The 20,260-nt window shown below is 34.0% G+C and overlaps 3 protein-coding genes across 5 annotated transcripts; 2 read left to right on the top strand and 1 right to left on the bottom strand.

The window, feature by feature from the left end:
- Positions 1–3,614: 3,614 nt before the first annotated feature.
- Positions 3,615–6,287, bottom strand: Bm10803 (Uncharacterized protein; the record flags this gene model as incomplete). 2 transcript variants are annotated; one of them, XM_043077222.1, is made up of 8 exons in its annotated part: positions 3,615–3,698; positions 4,067–4,210; positions 4,461–4,553; positions 4,928–5,005; positions 5,070–5,224; positions 5,317–5,483; positions 5,631–5,765; positions 6,103–6,287. In XM_043077222.1, 8 exons carry the CDS (start codon positions 6,285–6,287, stop codon positions 3,615–3,617), a joined length of 1,041 nt encoding a protein of 346 aa, XP_042933156.1. The 2 variants fall into 2 exon arrangements, with proteins under 2 accessions (XP_042933156.1, XP_042933157.1); XM_043077223.1 differs by lacking the exon at positions 4,461–4,553.
- Positions 6,288–7,376: 1,089 nt separating this feature from the next.
- On the top strand, positions 7,377–10,928 carry Bma-ess-2 (Uncharacterized protein; the record flags this gene model as incomplete). Of its 2 annotated transcripts, XM_001900668.2 has the most annotated exons (10): positions 7,377–7,466; positions 7,700–7,831; positions 7,946–8,158; positions 8,411–8,648; positions 8,882–9,057; positions 9,128–9,254; positions 9,619–9,722; positions 9,795–9,907; positions 10,134–10,286; positions 10,736–10,928. In XM_001900668.2, 10 exons carry the CDS (start codon positions 7,377–7,379, stop codon positions 10,926–10,928), a joined length of 1,539 nt encoding a protein of 512 aa, XP_001900703.2. The 2 variants fall into 2 exon arrangements, with proteins under 2 accessions (XP_001900703.2, XP_042933155.1); XM_043077221.1 differs by lacking the exons at positions 7,377–7,466; positions 7,700–7,831; positions 7,946–8,158; ... (1 more) ...; positions 8,882–9,057; positions 9,128–9,254 and having other exon boundaries at positions 9,639–9,722.
- Positions 10,929–12,568: 1,640 nt separating this feature from the next.
- On the top strand, positions 12,569–19,558 carry Bma-cdk-12 (Uncharacterized protein; the record flags this gene model as incomplete). Its single annotated transcript, XM_043077220.1, has 17 exons — positions 12,569–12,641; positions 12,754–12,955; positions 13,265–13,426; positions 13,579–13,707; positions 13,782–13,974; positions 14,154–14,351; positions 14,546–14,862; positions 15,087–15,223; positions 15,482–15,652; positions 15,767–15,956; positions 16,068–16,226; positions 16,316–16,510; positions 16,585–16,784; positions 17,063–17,145; positions 17,264–17,375; positions 17,574–17,822; positions 19,341–19,558. 17 exons carry the CDS (start codon positions 12,569–12,571, stop codon positions 19,556–19,558), a joined length of 2,988 nt encoding a protein of 995 aa, XP_042933154.1.
- Between the last annotated feature and the right edge of the window lie 702 nt (positions 19,559–20,260).

The raw sequence follows: 20,260 nt of genomic DNA, 5'->3' as shown, positions 1-20,260 counted from the left end.
CATTCCACATTTCAATTCTAACTGCAATATCAATGCTAAATAATTATAAGGTCCATCTCACTTAATTCGAAATCAAAAAGCCATTTCAATTTTCGTTAGACAATAAAAAGATAAATGATAAAAATTGTGATGATAGGAGTTAAGAGTGCTTCGAAAATCGAGAACATATGTAACTCAGACCCAGAGTTATCATTTCAATAAAAATGCCACTAAATTCGTCTTAGTCTTGATAGCCCCATTTACACAGTTCATCAATTTAAAATACTTTAATCAAGCTATTTTAAGTTATTTTTTTTACTAAACAAACGAAATATATATTTCTCTTTCAATGTAATTTACTCACTAAATTCAAAAAGTATTGAGTTCTCGACCAAAATAAAGCTACTAATTATCCATCTTTCATTAATCAGTATAATCGGTAGCAATGACATTGCAACAGCACCAACGATAGCAATTCACTTGGCAACTTTTAAGTTCCTTATGTAAAAGTATTTAGTTTAGCAATAATTAAATTGATGAAAGTTGGTAATATTGATTTAATTGTGACAACGATGAGTGCCAAGACATTATTTAAGCAGAGAATAGCATTAAATTATTTTTTAGATTAGAAAAAACAATTGAAAGTTGTGTTAATAAAGGTACACTAAAATAGTTTTAGCTGTCACGAAATTTGCCTCTTCATGGTTCACTGGAATTAAGACCTCAATACCATTAAATTCATTAAAAGCTGAGTTGCTCAGCATTTAATGAGAATCGAAAATGAACATGTGAAAGAGATGAATGAAAAAACAGATTTACGATACAATTAGCGTTTCATGTCAAATCACTCCTCTTCAATTCTCCATCTTTCTTCCGTCCTGTAAAAATGATCTCTATTTGAAGCATATAATACAAATATGTGCAAGAAGAATGAATAATCGACTGCTCAGTAAAATCTAAGTAATCAGTGAAAGAAATTTTCTGCTTAACTTATAATGCTTTGGTTTTAGAACATCCTGGATTTACAAGGATACAATAAAATGCTGATCGCGCCAATTCCAGTTTTTAATTTAATAAACAAAACAAATTTTATTTTGCTGCTGACTTAATAGAAATTCAATTTCAGCTAACCTCTTACTCCATATATTTAAAACAATATATTATCCACGCCACATATCGTTAGCCCAATTGAACATAGAACTTATTCATATTAGTGAATTTTATATGGTTAATTTTCTTTACATGGTTATTAACCAATTTCACATAGTTATTTGCTTTCCCTCACGCGCCAATTCTTTTTTTCTAAAAGGGATGATTGCAAAGCTATCAGTGAAAAATTATAACTTGGATGTCACCTTCCTATGTTTACGTAAAAGGAACTAGCAACAACTTTCTAGAAATGACAATGGTATCCATATTGTTGGTGAAAATTTTTGGAAGAAGCTCTCACGGCATAGCCTGATGCCTTACCGATCTCTGAAAATCAATCGTCGGCTGGTAAATTTGCAAAATTTAGCATACATCTCTTTCTTCAAGCTATTATGGAGGAAAAGTTATCATGTAATAAGCAATTCTTAATTGTGACCCATAATTTGTGGTACATCTGACCAAAGATTTCTAAAGTTTTTGTATTGAGGAAACCGCCTGCTATGTTAACATATTTCGAGAAGTTGCAAAATCAGGAAGTGAACTTTTCGTATTCTCGCGAATTATTTTATATGCAAAATATTTAGAAAAAACACTAATAACATCTGTCTTATACAATTAACATTTAGCATATATTTCTTAACCAATGTGAATTATTTTCGAAATATTTCTAGTAAATTTCTTCATTTTGTATGCATTTCAAATGCAATGCTGAAAGCTGTGCTAAGAACTGTGGTTGTACAATGAGGATTTGCTTACATAAGATAAATGTGATGTTTATCCAGAGACGCTAAGTAGAGCTTCTATATGATTATAATTTCCCAATTAATATTACTGATATCGAATTATTGCTTTGGAAACTATATATTTGTCTAAAAGATTTGATAATATGGTAGGAAATTTTGTAGCAGAAAAGAAATATATGGAAAGGTTTTGCTGCGGTGTTTATTAGACTCGTATTTTATTTCCACGGTTTCATTAAATTTATTGTTCATCATCAATCATCAACAAAGCTTTATAATTTCTAGTTATGGTGTTTAGTACTGTGTTTGGGAATAAAACGCAGTTTTTTTTTCTCTCTCTCTTTTTTGTTAGGAATAAAATGTTTTTGATATTTCGGAGAGGATAAAGACGGCGGTAATGCATTTGTGGTAGTAGTTTGCTTTCAATTAAAAGTCTTTGTAGTGATCATATTTCTTGATTGCAGGTTTCAGATGATACTTGCACTGGTCAGAAGTGCAAGGACCGGATAACTCTTTATCTTCACGCAATTTTATTGCCATATGACAAATCGAATATCTTTTAACCTGGACATGGTTCTCCAATCTGATTTCGAAATCTTCCAAAGTACTAATAATGCTGTAATTATCAGATTTACCCATCGTTACTATCATAGTTCGTCTTCTTTTTATATTTATGATACGGCTGCTTGTATTCATTGGTTGCTCATTTCTGGGATTTATTTAATGATCATATTCCATAAAGCCATTTAAGATGAGAAACACGGAGGAATTTTCTTTTTTTAAATTATGCATATATTACTGCTTGAACTTGACTGAGAAAAATAGATAATACTAAAACATTACTTGCATATTGTAGTATAATGTAGCTTTCTTCGGCAGAACTGGAAATTGTCATTTTGGAATGGAAAAAGAGCAAAATTGAGACATCACCAGGAATTAATTTCAGAAAGCTATTTTAGCTTACACTGTAGTCCACTTTCTATAGCTTGAATTTCCTCATGCGCAGTAAGGAGTGTCACTTGTGAAACGGCAGAAGAATGAATGCCTGTTAGATTCATGCTCCACTTAAGTTCGGTAAGGTGTTCAGAGAGTTCGGTAAGTTCGGTAAGCTTTCACAAAATAAAAAGATGGCAGATTCACTGCAGTGAATCAATGAGAAGTGTACTCCAAACAGCAGTTCTAATAGCTCAAGATGTGGAACTTCCTAAAAATGATCGAATTTTATTTTTTCTTAGCTTTAAAACTTCTAGAAAAAGTATTCCATTCCAGCAAATATGACATATAGCGGAGTAATGCAGATCGTATAACAAAAGAATCTATTATTTCCCGCTTTGGAACAGCAATTTTATAAATGAGAATGATAAGTTCGGACTACTAAGAATACTGCTACACACAATAAATATTTCCATGCAACACATTGATTCCATCATGAATCGATAATTTTACACTATCTCAAACCCATATCAATTACCTATACCAGCTGTTGAAATATCCCATAAATCAAAAATCAGGAAGTGCATTAAAAACATGGATAATTCTTGTGCCTGCATATATATCGTTATGGCTATCCTCCACATAAACTTCAGTTAATAAATTTTAATAACTTCTACGGCAGGTGTCAACTATTGATACTTGGATTTAGATAATTTTATTTTAATTTTGACCATACCATATGAACACTAATAATGAAATTGCAATTTTTTGAGAAACGCAGATTCTATTCATTTTTATCACTTTCAAATCAAATCATGACTTTTCAAAAGATGCCGAAAAGCTATCATGTAAGTTCGGTACGACATTGCGGTATATGTCGACGATGTATAGACCAGTCTGAAAAACAATTCATGAAACTTTAAACCTTGAATCGCTCTATGGTGAAATGTTAAACATCAATGCATTACGTGGATGCCAACATCCATTCCGCCAATTACTTTAGTGTCACTGTTATACACTTTAATAAGTCATTCGGAAGAATCACTCTTCCGAAAACCAATGTACAATGTAATTTTTGTTTTTGTTTTTTTTTTTTTTTTAACTCATTTATATAGCTTTCGAGACTTTGCGTGCCCTACATTGCCTCAATAATAATACTACTAACTATTGCTACTTTTTGAAAACAGTTATCAAGCGTGAATCTTGTATATGTAACTCTATATTTCTAATTATGCATCTTAATAATGAAAATTTCAGAAACACACAGCGAGATTCTTGTCAATGAAAAAGCTACAGTCTAAATCGTCGTCATCTTCACCAAATGAATTGAGTAAATTCATTGCTACTTTCATCCATCCCACATAAAATAAAAACTCGACCATCGTCATCACAGGTAACACAGTATCGAACTATAAACAACAGCACCAATATACTCTTTATTGTTTTTCCCTACGTGAATAGAAATTGCAAATTTTACACTGCATAAACCCGAAATTAAAATTCATTAAAATTTAGACTTAGCCCTCCTACAAATTTTATCATCCTTTTAATCTTTAGCTGCTATTTAGTGAGAAAATTCGAAGAAACCAAAAGATAGAAAAATTTATATGTCAAAGATGCGATGGCGTATGTCCATGAAAATAAATGATTGTGACATACGTGAAATTCGAGGTCGTTCTTAACAACTGGTAGGAAATGTTGTCTTGCAAAGAGGCATACAATAAAATAGAAGTAAACAGAAATAGTTATTACCTGGAAATTTTCAACGTCTATCACTTCAACGTATTCACAAAGCCTACATAATTTCTTATCTTACATAAAGATTACAGTACAGTCAAGTAGTATTAAAATGAGTATATTAAGATGCCGTATTATTAGAATTCTAACCGACGAAATGTTGGCATACTGCATGAAGGATAAGTGTTTAATCTGTCGATAGCTAGAAGATGGTTTGCAAAAAAATAGTCTGATGATAGGATCAAGCTTTCTAGATGACATTCTAGAGCATAATGTCTGGTTAAATCCTCAATCCAATTTGATTTCATTTCACAATTACTGTTTTTTTTTAAAACTTATTATTTATGATATATGATTATGGATATAAAGATATAAATCTGTTAGAATACCTGTGGATAAACCAAAGGTAAAGGCACCCAGTCGTAATTTGTCAGTGTTTGTAGGCAATTTTTGAAGGCTCTCAGTTCCTGAAAGAACAGAAAGTTCAACAAAATTCATTCTTTGAAAACAGAAGTATAAAGTAATACTAACGTCGACAAGTTTGCTCATTTCCAAATCATTTATCACTTTGCCACTCTTTCTAGCGTCCAACACGTGCGTCATTGACCAAGTTATTGGTAGCCAGTACTTGTCGTATGGTATTTCAAAACTTTCAAATTTTTCCAGTTCTTTCTTCGTCATAAATCCTACAAAGTTTTTCTTAACCAGTTCTGGACTGCGGACGTAAGGGTATGAAACGTAAGGCCAACAGAGCAGAAAAAATCTAGTAAAGAAATACCTGCTTCCACCAAAGTACTCATTGTAGGAAAGCGCTTCCGAATGCGTACGCTGATATTTCGAAGTACTAAACACTGTGCCAAACAAGCATTCCGTACAATAGTTCGACGACACATTCGAGATTCTTCATCGTCACCCTGCACGCAGCTACTGACGAATAGCGCCAAACTAGATTTTTATTCAGTAATGGAAGTGAATCACCAAACAATACGGAAGAGAGGAAACTAACATAAAATTAAAACTCAGGGATTAACATGCTCATGTTTCTTGCCAGATAATTCTAAAGAAATAGAAGCATGCGGTGGGAGTACAAACCTTTCTATGAAACCTATATTTTGGAGTAAAACATTCCATCGAGTGGCGACAGACGAGACGAAAAAGCCCAAGATAAATATGAGGTTACTACGATTCAAATATTTCCCGAAGTATATTGCAGTTCGTTCAAATACGCTAGAATATCTCTACTTTGAATAAATATTTAATATTGAATCAATAGGAATATTTGGCTATTTCATATCTCACTTCTAATCACTAAGTAATATATTGGATTAGTTAGTACCGAAACTTATTCTCAAGTACATAATCAATCTGAAAAGTGCAGCATGATTGTTCACTATCAGAGATCGCTAAGTGGTAATTTTGATGCTACATTAATAGTTCACTTTATTTAGCCAAAAAAAAGGAAACATAAAGAAATGATGAACTGTAATTAGTGATGAAGTAAAGGAAAGCTCTTCAAATTATTCCATACTTTACATACGTGATTAGAAAATTGGAAAAAGGAGACCTTTTTACTTGTTGACTCATGAACCATCCCGATTTATAGTAGCAAGTGACAAGTAAATATAAAATTGTCCAAATAAATAATTCTTTCAAGACAATTTTCCATATACTGGCCTTCCAACGAAATAGCAGTTTGAGGAATGCAAATACGGATGCAGTGGAAATGTCTAAATTATATGATGTAACCATATATATTTTCGTTTCCTAGAACAAATTAATTTAAGCAATCAATAAAATAATTATTCAATTCCCTTCTCAAAAATTTGATATATCACCACATAATCAAAGAATAATTGTTTAAGTCACTCGTCTAGAAGAGATTATAAACTGAGTTTTTCAAACATTCAATAAAACGTTTGTGACAATATGAACAGTGGCATATCACTGCATACGTTTTATTGTAGTAATCATTTAAAAAACCAGCAAAATAGCGTAAATATCGATGGAAAACACCTGGTAACGCTTATATTTATCCAAAATGCGAAGCACGTCGCTGCCTGTTGTGCAAATATTTCTTTTTCATTTCAAATCTCTCACTTCTACAACACGAATAAATCCTATGCACCTTATTTGAGTAAGAAATCGGTGTGTAAATTTTGAAAATACTGACTTTTATCATACGAACAAAACATTTGTCACCAACATTAGCACTAACCAAATTTGAACAGGATTTCATTTGTCACTATCGAGTATTTCAACGAGTTCACTCACCTTTAGACTCACATTTTCATGACTATTGCTTTAAGTACTGTTTGTGTTAAGCAGAATTCTGCTTACGTGAATAAAGAATAATCTTGCTGTATCACTACTAATTTCTGTTCGAAATTTGCATTAACTTATTTCCCACTATCATTTCCATACTATCATTATCAAATGCTCGAAATCAATAAGAAGTGACATTCACTTCTTCATTTTATGTCGTTTTCCTGCTTTCCTAAACGACGCTAATACTTTAAATCATTGTGAGAAACTCAGAAAGGAAAAAAAGAAATCTTCTGCACAGATCTATCGTTTATTCACACAAATATTTGTTCATCTCTGCAAACAGATGAAGAAGTAAACAAGTTTATGGTGCAGTTGTTTTCGAAATGTATTACAGTATTCTTTTGAGTAGCACTTCTCCATTATTTCTTTTAGAAATGATAAATTCATACAGCGAAAGCGAAGTTGGTGCTGCTACAATGAACTCAGCTCTCATGAGAATAAAGAAATTTCATTGTGGCTTATTAGAAGTTATCATCCGTTGAGAATGGTTTGCTGTTATAGGTAGTCACAGGAATGGCTACCCCGGAGTTCGGGACACCAACATCTTTTGATGATGTTGACAGAGCAGTATCTGTGTCAGCCGAGAAGTTGCAGGGCTCAAAAGTACATTTCGTTCCATTAGTTTATCAGTTATGTTGCAGAACTTGCTGGCTATTCATTTCAATGCTTTTCTTCCCACTATCTCAAAAGTAGCTTGGATGACAACTTTTGATAGTCCTCATGATCAAGCATTTTATTGGTATTTCATTGGAAAATATGGCTTATTTTAATAAATTAAATTTCCAGTTGCAAGGAATGTCAATAACAATTAAAGAATTCGATAACTGATTTTGCAGGTAGTAGTTCTGGGAGCAAAAAAGTTGGAGACAGGGAAAGAAGTTCGTGTTGTATTGCCAGAAGAAAAGTACCTTGGACGTCTTCAAGAAATTATTGTGAGGGATTACTTCCCTGAACTGCCGAAATTGAAAGTATGTAGTTTTTTTGATCATTTATTAGAAGGGTTTACTGCTCACGGTTTACTGCTACTAAAACTTGGGGAGTTTGATTTTTCAGATTTATAAAAAGTACCATTTTTCTTTTAGGCTCAGAAGGAATATTTGGATGCAGTTGCAGCTAATGATTTAATTAAGATTCGTGAGTTGCAACTGCGTTACAGCACAAAACGTACTATTCGGCGCACCTCGCCCATTATTGCAACTACTAGCCCGGCTGTATTTGATCCCAATACACCTGGGCCTAGCGCCTCTTATGCTGAACCAAGAGTTGGGAAAAGTGAAAAAGGAAGCCCCGCAAAGGTCTGATTTCAGTAATGAGTTGCTTATCGGAAACACAATACGTTCACTTTCAACAACAGCTGCGAGAAAAACGAATTGTATCTTGAGTCTTACATCGATGGACAGTGAAAATTTTAGCTTATTGAAAAAGCTACTGGGAAATATTAAGTTATACATTAATATTTCAATTAACATTCAATGTATTATGTGTTTGCAAATTAGCAACATGGTTTAGTATTTTCTTATTATTTTTACAACAGCATTTATTTTTAGAAGAAAAAGAAAGATGAAAATCTTACGGTTGATACTTATTTAAATAAGTTCACCTCTGAGGATAATGCATCATTCGAAGAGCTTGCACTGTTACATAAAAAAAAAGAACAGATCCGTAACGCGTGGATGTATGAAGCAGAAAAGAAGCATAACCAAGAATTGATTACCCGAGGAAATGAATTAATGAAGGCTGCTGATGAACAAATCATGATCTCTTTGGCTGCTGGAGCTGCCTCAGGTATTTAATTTTTATATGCATGGGTCCATAATCAACGTTTTTGGCGTCATCTTGACAGTAGTAAATTTAATCTATTTTGATAAAGAATAATAAAATTTGGAGATGTGTTTCAGTGTCATGTTAACCTTTTTTCCGCTTTAAAAAAAAAAGAAATTGATATTAGTACTTAAGTTGACATAGCTTTGAGTATTGTTCAGTGTTATTTCTATATTATTTATTGCGAATCGTTTTAGCAAAGCCTAAAGAACTTGATAACTGGTCTTATAAGGCGCGAAATATTGTGCATTTCCACCCTGAAGAGGCACCGTTAACACTGGAGGAACATCTTCAAAGACAGAAAGCAAATCAAAGAATCATAAACAAAATCGCTACTCGTTTTTCAGAAGAAGTCAACAAGGAGAAAAGACAGGTTTTTTTTTCTTGTTGGAACCATTTTTAGCCAACTATCTCTAAATTAAATAGTGAATGACTGATTACAGGTCACTGCAGTTAAGGGAATGCTTCAACAGACGGTAATGAATGCAGGGAAGGTGGATATAACAGGGCGTGAAGCGGGTTCTAAGACGGGTATAGTGGAACTAATTGCTACCCCATTACTAACTCCAGGTAATCTTTGTGTGGTTTTTTTGGTCTCCGTTTCGAATGCTGTAACATTAAAAAAATGCTTATATACCTTTGATTTGGATTATTTTCCTTGCACTGTGATCTCCAAAGATAAAGATTACAACTTAAGGAAGAAAAAATAATGAAGTTCTCATATACTTTTTTCTTTTAATATCACTGAACGATTTTTGAGTTTTCGCTGTGGACAGAATGTTATATTTTATTTTCCGTTTCAACTTTATTTCACTCACAATAATGAAAATTAGATGCAAATAAGGTTTTTTTTTTGTATTATACATACAGAACGTGAACAAATGAAGTCCTATGCATTCAGCTATTTATTTTATTCTGAAACACCTGATTTGAGGTGTCGACGAATCACCATTTATGACATGGGGTGAAATCGAAGGGACACCATTTCGACTTGATGCTTCAGATATGGCTACTCCAACTTCAGCCCCCGCTTTTAAGGTAAGTTATCGGATTTTTTCATAATATGTATTAATTATTATCGCGATGCGCTTCTTGAGATGACATTTCTAGATTCCCGAAGTACCTGTTAGGGAAAAAATAGCTCAAAGTATAGCTGAAACAATTGCGAAACGTTACCATGACAAACGGAAAATTGCTATACGACAAGTGGAAAAACATCACGCGTAGGTTTTTTGTTTATTTCATTTATCATTCCAGCATGATCCTTTACTGTCGGCATTACTGTAATAGTTACTTGTGTTGTTATAAAGTATATATATATATACATATATATAACGTGCACTGTTTTTGAGTAACCCTAAATAAACAACTTAATTATAAACAGCGATCAGTTGTTCTAGACCTCCAATGCTGTTTTCGTTCAGAAAGTGTGATATCTGATAATTTTAGGAAAACACCCAGCTTCGGTTCTATTCGTACTTCTGAAAAGCTTACTACGATGTCTCCTGCTGCAAGACGTCTTGCGGCGCATGGACTTGGAATTCGACTGAGTTCGGATAGGGAATTAAAAATGAGTTTCAACTGCACACCTTCACGGTCGAGGTAAGCTGTCAAGTTTTAAAAAGTTGATTGTACTAGTCTGTTCAGTAAAGACAATTCATTTTAGCTACAGGCATGATGATAATCATCTTGGTTTACGTTTAGTTCAACATATATCTAAATATTCTGCAAATAATTTGGTAGAATAGAGTTTTTAGATGAATTGAACGTAATGTTGGTTTGTGTTAGTGTGATCTGTTTCTGAAAACTCATTCAACTTCTCCAAAAGTAAAAAATATGAGTAAGTGGACAGTTACTGTATTTCAGATTTGGCAACATTTGGATTTATTTGTTTAATGCGTTCGATGTTTCTTTTTGAGAGCTGAGATTGTGAATGACAGTCTATCATAGATACTAAATAAATCTGTCGGTTTTCGGATGTACAGTGTACTTCCATATGAAATGAAATTCCTGTGTGCCTGAGTTGTTATTAATTTAGATTATCATTTTAGGACATCACATTCCATATCTTCGACTGGTACTCCAGGTTCACAGCTATTAAGAAAAACACCAAGGAGAAATATAGAAGGCGTTATCAGTCATGCAAGTGCTAATTCATCCATAACTGATAATTTGCTCAGTTTCGGACAGTCAAGTACTGATGCTATGAAAAAAATCCGACCATCCGCAGTTGATTTCTTCTAATGTTCTCTTATTTTGTGTATAACTGGCTTTAAATAAGATTTTTATTGCTACGTACTATTATATTGTTCAATACTTGTGCTGCGCTTAAATAAAATTAATGTAAGTCTTAATAAGGTACTTCATTGTTTTTGGCTGTATTCCTGTGATCAGACCGCTTGTATTCATTTTTTCACTAGTTCAGTGATAGTAAGACTGGAACACTACTACATATATGTTTTAGTTTTAGCAAGATAGGAAGTTATCATACAGATCACCTGAAATGGGTCAGTGCTCCGAATTAAATTTCGGTAGTATATTAGATGAAACGTCTAATGATAGGTATAATAAACCGTCTGAGATGATCGCTTTACATAGGAAGTCTGGAGTGAAATTTCGAAGATTGGTGTGTTTAGTGGCTGACCAAAAGAGGTGGTTGTATTGGTGTTTGCGCAGCATCGATTTTGCATTGCTGGTGGTGGCGTAGTGGTAATGTAGTAGTAGCGGTATAATTCGCTAGCTATCAGTCTGTCCAAAGCTTGCCGTACTTTTCCCTTGCAAATACAACATCATTACTAGCGTACATCTGATCCAGGAGGAAAGCAGTGGCATTCGGAGAGGTTTATGCGTCATTGATGGTCGTGGTTGCCTTATGAATCAATCGATCTATCTTGTTTCGCTGATACGAATTTCCTGCTCGACGTAGAGTTTTCCTAACGCATTACATTTGGTGATATGGGAATTAGGTCATAACCGATACTGTTATATTTTCTGGAAAATGTTTGATATTTGATACTTCATATGACTTTTAAAAAGGAAAAGTTCGGCTTATTATATGTTTGTTTCCATTGCAGTTTTGGTTAAAAGTATTGCAGGTGCAAAAGATCAATTTCTACCTTTTGTTTTTTCTACAAGGAACAATCATTTTAACTGAGGCAGCGCACTAATTTGCTCCTTACCTAAGTCTACCGGTGTTATTTACCTGGAGTAAATCTTTGGTCCTGTTATTTACCTGGAGTAAATCTTTGGTTCCAGTTGTGGTTATACACTATTTTATGATATGTAGAACTCATATTACGTAGTACTTCCAGTTATAGAAGGCTGTAACTTTGTTTGTTGAAAGTTCAGTGTATTTGTCTTATATCACGCTATGGTATAATATTTTTTAGGGAATTCTTCTATTTTCAGTGACTGTAGATTAAGTTAGTGACACAAATAAAACTTGACTTATTCTGTAAGAATTTAAGTATCTACTTAAAAAATGGTTGAAGTGATTGAAGTGCATAAATATCTTCTCGGAGCAATCTGTAAAATATTCTTCTATATTCACTTATTTAGCCAAATGAAGTAACTATACCGATCTTAACACAGACAATTTATCCTAATTATTCATCTCTCCTCTATTTGACTCTCCATGTTTCTTGTACTTATAACTTTTGCAACCTTTTTGCTGCTGATTGCTTAATGTGAAATTTATTTTGTGATATATGGAAATCGAAAATCAAATATAGTGCACTAGTTCGATCAGATAAAAATGTACTGCTTATAGCTTCTGTTCATTTGATTAAACGCTTGAGTATAACAATTCAGCAATTTTCGTTTTAAAGTAGATTTTTAAATTGATCGCTTTTCAGAAATTATTAAAAAGAGCGTAATGTTATATAATGGTATACAGAGAAGCAGATCGTTTGGCCGAAAGCAAGAATAAGCTTATCGGGACTGAACAAAGCAACAAAGGTTAGTTTTTTGAATGTCTCAACTTCTGGTGATATTAATGGAGTTTAGAAATATCAGCAATTTCATGTGAAGCTCGAATTATTTGAAGCTTTGAATTAATAAAAGTTTTCAGAAACCCACTGCTCATCGCCTTCGTGTAGTAATAAAAGTGAAGAGCGAAGTGAAGTAAGTGGTGGTAGTCCAACAACAGGAAGCTGTCTTAATAGCCGGCAGTTAATGCATTCTACAAAAAAGAAGGAAAAGCATTCGAAGGACAAGGAAGTGTCATCAAAAAGGCGTCGAAAATCGGTGTCACCATCATTTCAGCATAGTCGGTCAGTTTACACATTATAATTCGAAATTTTCTTTCGACGATGAGTAAATGAAACGTTCTCAACAGTCAAATCAGTGTTCACTTCTTGTTTTAAGTTAAGCAAGTCAAGTTATCGTGATTTTAGACGGACTTTACATTTTTATGAACTCTTGCAGATAGGAGTTATTGTTTCATTGTCATATAAAAAGGAATAATGAATTACTTGAGTTCAAAAAAGAAAAAGGATCAAAGCAGTAGTGATGAAAGTTACTTTAATTTGATTCCTTTAAAATTTTCATAGGAATAGACGCGATAGTTACTATATCTTCAGGAGATCAAGGTCGAGATCTGTTTCTCGCAGTCGTAAAAGAAGACGCTCTCCTTCACCGTCAACAAATGGTAAAAGTAGAGAGCATGAACGTCGTTCGGATCATAGAAAAAATGACACACGTCGAGATTTGATACAAACAAACAGACGCAGTAATCAGAGCAGGTAGTTTGGTTTTAGTTCAATCTGTGAGTTTCGTGCAATCTTGAGTAGCAACAAAGAAATTATTGAAGTTCTTTTTTTTGCTAAATCTCTGGAAATTGGTTTTTTTTTCTGGATAGAAGTACACTGTTATTAATGATTTGTTTGATTCATAGACGTCGCCGTACTCCGCAGAGATCGTCGAGACGTTCTGATAGGCGAGAAGGACGTCGTAAACGAAGTAGGAGTCGTTCAAGCGTATCCAGTTCCAGTTCTTCTGATACCACATCATCAAGCATGAACGAGTAAGTTGGTCACTTATCATATTAACAAAATGTTTATTATCTAAGTAAGGTCATATATTTGCACTGAATTTTAGGATGCGTATGAAGTCATCACTTCTCGGCGAAATCATGACAAGACATCATGATAAAAGAATCGATAGGACTGCAAGGGAATGGAAGGAAAAACGACACAGACGTAATCCAACAGCAAAGAAACGTCCATCACGAAAGCGTGCACCATCGTCTGATTCATCGACATCATCTTCGGGTCAAAGCCCTCCATCCTCTGTAAATTTTAAGTTGTGTTGATAAAAAATAATTGAGTCATATATATATATATATATATATATATATATATATAGCATGCAATAATCAAACACAAACTTTTTATGATTTTGACTGTTTGAGGCCTTTAAATCATTTAATTGCAGATATAAAAACATTTGTTGCTGTTTAACTTATTAAAGGTGTCAAAATTAGTGGTGCCGCCGCCCCCACCACCACCAGTTCGGGTGATTCCAGCGAGTGTTCCGCCGCCAGCGGCCTCTTTTATACCAGCTGTGCCAACTTTTATACCACCTCCACCAGCTCCAATTGGTATGGATCCAAATGCTTATCAAGTGGCAGTGGCAGCTTACACTGCGCAATATGGATATGCTGGTCAGGTAAGCTGTATCAATATTCTCTTTATCTTTTTATAAAGATTATTATTTCTTTATAAGGATTTCAAGTTTACATTATTTCCTTTGATGGTAGCACTTATTTAGGAAAGCTTGCGAAATTCAGTTTCGTTTAATTTACAGGTCTTTCTCCGTTTTATTTGCTATTTATTGAAATGTGGACATATATATTTTTTCAGATGGCAGCTTTCACTATTCCACCACCTCCATATTCGCAACCTCCACCTATACCGCCTCCTCCAATTGCACCGAATCCGATCTTACCGCCTCCCCCTCTACCACCAATGCCTTCATCTCTGCCAATACCATCTTGTTTGCCTGTAAACACATCACAGCCTCCTCCACCTGCACCTCCTGCAATACCTAATCCAAATCTTGTATCGTCGGCAGTTGCAGCTCATCCTACACAACGCGACGCATGTGTACCTTCCGTTGCACCACCACCAGCTCCTCCACCAATGCCTCCCCAGTCCAAACGAACGTTTATACGTCCTCTGTAAATTCATTTGATTTATATTCGAATGTTACTTGTGTATGGTTTGATAATTTCTGTGGTTAAGAGAGTCATTCATTATGTTATTTGTAGTATCCAAATTTATTTTCGTTATTTTATTTTGGATTCACATTCGAGAGTCTGTGTTTCCAACTACAGTTATTTTTTAGACTTGTCGCTGCTACATTATTTTAGCAGCATATAATGAAGATGTTATAAACTTATAGGGTGTTAAACAAACGTCTGAAATTGCGGGAGGATCCAGAGAACTGGGGTTGTTCAACGATGGAAAAATATGAAATCAAAACTCAAGTAGGTGAAGGCACATATGGACAAGTGTACAAAGCACATGACAAGATTACCCGTAAGTTTCTCATGTAATTAATTAATTGGTATCTGAAAGGTTTTTATGATTATTCATTTCTGAGACAAGAACTTGTGCATTTTGTATGTAGTACCAGACCTTGTTTTACGTCTATATATACTTTACTTTGCTTATCAGGGCATTAAGAAGTTTCTGTTTTTACTATTAATGAATGGTTAGAAGCACGTAACAATATTTAAGAAGGCAAAGGATGAAGTTAATTATTCTGCATAAAAAAATGTAAAAAATGTTTTTCAGAAGAAGTGGTTGCTTTGAAAAAGGTGCGTTTGGAAAATGAAAAAGAAGGTTTTCCAATTACAGCTGTTCGTGAAATTAAGATTCTCAGACAGCTGAATCATCGGAATGTCGTAAAACTAATTGATATTGTTACGGACAAGCAAACTGCTGCCGATTTTAGAAAAGATAAAGGTATATTCTTTTACATAATCATGTTTTTTTTTTTCTTTTTATTATTCTTCATAAAACTCCAAAGTTGTGTTGTTTTTAATACTGAATTTTTACCTCTTATGCCGTTAACTTAAGGCGCATTTTATTTGGTGTTTGAATACCTGGACCACGATCTTATGGGAATATTGGAAAGCCAGTTTGTTGAGTTTTCTGATGATCAAATCTCATCGCTTATGAAACAGCTCGTTTCTGGACTGGAGTATTGCCATTCTATTGGATTTCTCCACCGTGACATTAAATGCTCAAACATCCTTTTGAATAACAAGTATGATTCAGTTTGCTGTAAATTCCTTGCTGCATTCATTGCTCCTTAATAGATGTTAATACAAAATATTATTTTATATTAATACATGGTATTGTTATTATTCTATTTTAGAGGAGAGCTGAAATTAGCTGATTTTGGTTTAGCCAGATTTTACGATGAAGATCAAGATCGTCCTTACACCAATCGCGTGATAACGCTTTGGTATCGTCCACCAGAACTTTTACTTGGTGAAGAACGATATACAACTGCTGTCGATGTGTGGAGTGTTGGGTTTGTTGTGTTTTGTTCGTTTGTCTGGTTGAGGGTATTGATAAGGCTATAGCACGAAACATTACCAGAATGTAGTATATAAATTGCAGGTGTATTCTTGGAGAATTGTACACGAAAAAGCCAATGTTTCAAGGGAACACTGAGATGGTGCAATTGGATATAATATCGAAACTCTGCGGTACACCATCACCTGAAAATTGGCCTGATGTTATCAAATTACCGCTGTATTGCAGCTTTCGGCCAAAGCGCACTTTTCCTCGAATTTTGCGTGAAGCATTTGCATTGTAAGTTTTCACAGATTGGAATTATTCTGCAAATAATTGCTTGGGTCATCAATCATTTCTTGATTTGATTACAGCATACCTGATAAACCTTTGGATTTACTTGACCGAATGCTTGAACTGGATCCAAGGAAGCGTATTACTTCAAAAGCTTCTCTTACACATCCTTGGCTCAAAGATGTTGATCCTTCAATAATACCACCGCCAAAGCTTCCAGATTGGCAAGATTGCCATGAGCTGTGGTCGAAAAAACAAAGGAAGAACCGGTCGGCTGGTAGTAAGTATCTTAAATTATTGCGTGCAAACCAGAGAAAATTAAAGAAATAGATAGAGATCAGAAGGGTAACTTGATTTTTGCTTTATCAGAAGGGTAACTTAAATCCACTTACCTTTCAATCTCGCCATAGTTAGATTGACTGTATTATACTCGATAGTTTTTATGTTGACTTCAGCGGTGGATTTCTTCATTGTCTAAGTTTGCTCATATCAAATATATTAAATAATACTATGTACCTTATTTTCATCTCTCATTTTGAAATCTGCAATATATTCTAGGTAGTTTGGTAATGACACAGACGTCACAGTCACATACTCAGTTTGTACAGCACCATCCTGTTCTTCCTTCTAGTTCGCATCAGGTTTATTGTATTTTATCGCTTCCTTTTCTATTTGAACGTTACATGGGACACACTTGCCAGTTTAAATTGTTATTAATTAATTAATTAACATAAAACAAATATCAGATTTTCATTACAGTCTGATTCGAACACAAATTTGAGAACTGGGCTACCACTTTTTCCGACAAGGCGAATGAACATTACACATTCATCTGTTGAGGGTAATGCATCTTCAGAAGCTTCATTAAAAAGTAAGTTATGTGCTAAAATTTGCACAGTTATAATTCATTTTCCAAGAAATATAACTAAAAGAAAAAAAATGTAAAGCGTTTTTAAAAAATGTAAAGCGAAATAGAGTTGCCATAAATGATTCATTATAGTACAGGTTTTGATCTGTTGTAGAAAAAAAAAAAAGAGTAATGCACTTAATGTACTTAGTTATTTTGCAGATGTGGATGCAGCAATTCGAGCAATTCAGGCAGATCCAAGCAACTTGGAAGCAGCACGTGCACTGTTGGCGAACTTAAGCCCAACGGCAGCAGCATCTGTTTTGCAGCTTGTTAGTAAAAGTGGTGTTTTGCCACCAGCGGTGATGTCGGCGCTTTCAACATTTACCACAAGTACATCGCATGCACATCCACGAATACAGAACCAACTCAGTGAAATATTAGGACAGCTTGCATCAATGGAACCGAAAGGTAGTGTATCAGTTACCATTACAAGTAATTCTACTTCAAATGTATCAACATTCCAATAGACTTCGTCATTAGCTTTATGGCAAGTGTCGCTAAATAAGCGCGAATACTTTCAAAATTGACATTTGTAAATTTTCCGGTATAAAATATTTTTATTGTTTAGACATATTTTTTAATTCTAAAGCATATAATCCATTCTCGTTACTTACGTTCGAAATAGAAATTGAGGTTAGGAATTAGATCTTTTTTTTTTTTTATTATATTGCACTTTATTTCTGATTTTATGATACTACAATTTTTATACGGATAACCAGCTTAAAATTTTCTTAATAATTCCTAAACAATTGAAATGACCATCCTAATATGGTGAATTCAATGTTTGATGCTGTTCTTTTGTTTGGTAATTTATCAATAAAGGATTGCTTGGTGTGAAATCTTTGTTTTGATGTTGTTTTGTATGATGATGCTAATGATTGCTTAACAGTGATATTCGCAGGTGTTCAGGAGCTTAATATGTTACGAACTAGCAGATTTAGGCGAGATTTTTGTTTCTAATCTTTTCAAATCTCTCAATTTTTCTTGTATCACTAAATTTTGTACATCCGAAACTTCATAGTTTTTATTTTCTATTTTACATCTTTCGGGTTCCAGTGTACTTGTCTGTAGTGTACTCACGGTTCAACATTCTGGGAGTTTTACTGACCAAGCTGAGGAACTGGAACTCTCTGAGTTATAATAATTACCACTGCATTGTGTTGTTTGTCGTTACGATGAGTTTCAATAATTAATATGATGAAGCCATGATTTATTTCACGCTACCTGATGTTCAATTCAATCATTAATTTATACATAGTTTGTGAGAAGGAAAAACAGCACTGTTACTGATGTGTTATTAGATTTTGGGAATGCTTGTGCAGTTTCTTTATAGCTTGGTGGATGGTCTTTAATTTTGCTACTTCGTTATTTCGTTACTTGTTTAATGATTTATTTTGTAAATATTGGATTCGATCTTTCATTCGGTTGAGATTGGAGGGAGCTTTCATTTTGAAAAAATTTGTTATATTATTACTCTGTAATATTACGTTGATGTTGCGTTTTGGAATGTTGAGGTTACACTTTATTTTGATTTCAGTATTTTCATACTTCACGGCTGGTATTATCAGATGGTATATTAACTGAAGTATAATACTGAAGAAATAACAGTGCATTATTTTATGTTAATAATTCCTTTTTTTTTTTTTTTTTTTCAAGTCAGAAATTTTAAAATGAAATTTTAGAGTGTAGCTTTTTTATAGTATGAGGACAAACTTCAGATTACTTTAGTTTATTTTCTTGTGAAAGAATTAAGCGCCATTTAAATGACCACTATTATTTTGTGTTACCTTGTGTTATCAGTTGTTCTGAACTGACGTGGCAAAATGAGATTGTTTGGTGTGCACCCCATCGCTTCAAGGTAGAAAAGGTGCATCATAGTGCAATTTTTTGATGTTTATTTCTAATCATTGAAGAAATATGTTTTAGGAGATCTGCCGTCCGCTATAGAATCAAGAATACTTCCAGAAAGAGAGAAGGAATTTTCGAAAAAATCAACGGACCCAGTTAACGCATTGAACGTGGGGATGCCAGAACAATTTATAAATGGTGGTGATGTGGATTGCAATCAGATTTTAGTATCATTAAAATCTGATAATTCCAAACAGGTGCATTCACCTGCCAATCATTCAGAACTGTTGAGTTGATGGTGGTATAGGGAGGAGGAAATGCTAACGATGTTTCCTCTTTTAAAAGTGCGGTCAGTATGCAGAAGGAAATTTTTGAATTGCTGCTTGTGTATCACACGTCGATGCTTATGTATGAAAACAATCGGCTATTGCAACTGCTATTTTGAGGAAGAAGGATTACTGGCATTCCCGGGAGAGGTAATTAAATAGTCAGTTGCATTATTACTTTGTGTCGCTGTTACCTTTTTGTTGTAATGTTTGTATGAAATGATTCGCAATTGAATAATGGACGATCGCAAGAAAGGTATGGCCCTTTTTGAGACGTTCCATTCTCGGCAGGTCATTTGCATAGGATGTTTGATATTCACAAAAATCGGCCTTAATCTCTAATGTGGAGCATATAACTGAAGCCATTTGGTATTTACGAAATCAAATCCAGATATCCGAAATGAAAACACATCATTCTGTGCAAACTGAACCGGGTTTTGATTTTTATTGGTGGTTCCAGGAATTAATCATCACTCAGTTCTATTGTAAATTTGCTTTTGATTCATTTACGAGTGCTTTTTCCTCTCAAGTCGTTAATATTGGTATCTTTACATGTAAGTAAGTAATAACATGAAAAAGGCGTAGCGTTCATTAAGAAACAACTTGACGACACCACTTATCAACAACAGTATGTCCATCATGTGATCAGAGATATCCATATGTTGCGATGTC

Source organism: Brugia malayi, assembly GCF_000002995.4.
Source record: "Brugia malayi strain FR3 genome assembly, contig: Bm_v4_Chr1_scaffold_001, whole genome shotgun sequence".
Lineage (NCBI taxonomy): Eukaryota > Metazoa > Nematoda > Chromadorea > Rhabditida > Onchocercidae > Brugia > Brugia malayi.
The sequence above is the reverse complement of the archived record's forward strand: the minus strand, read 5'-3'. Positions and strand labels throughout refer to the sequence as shown.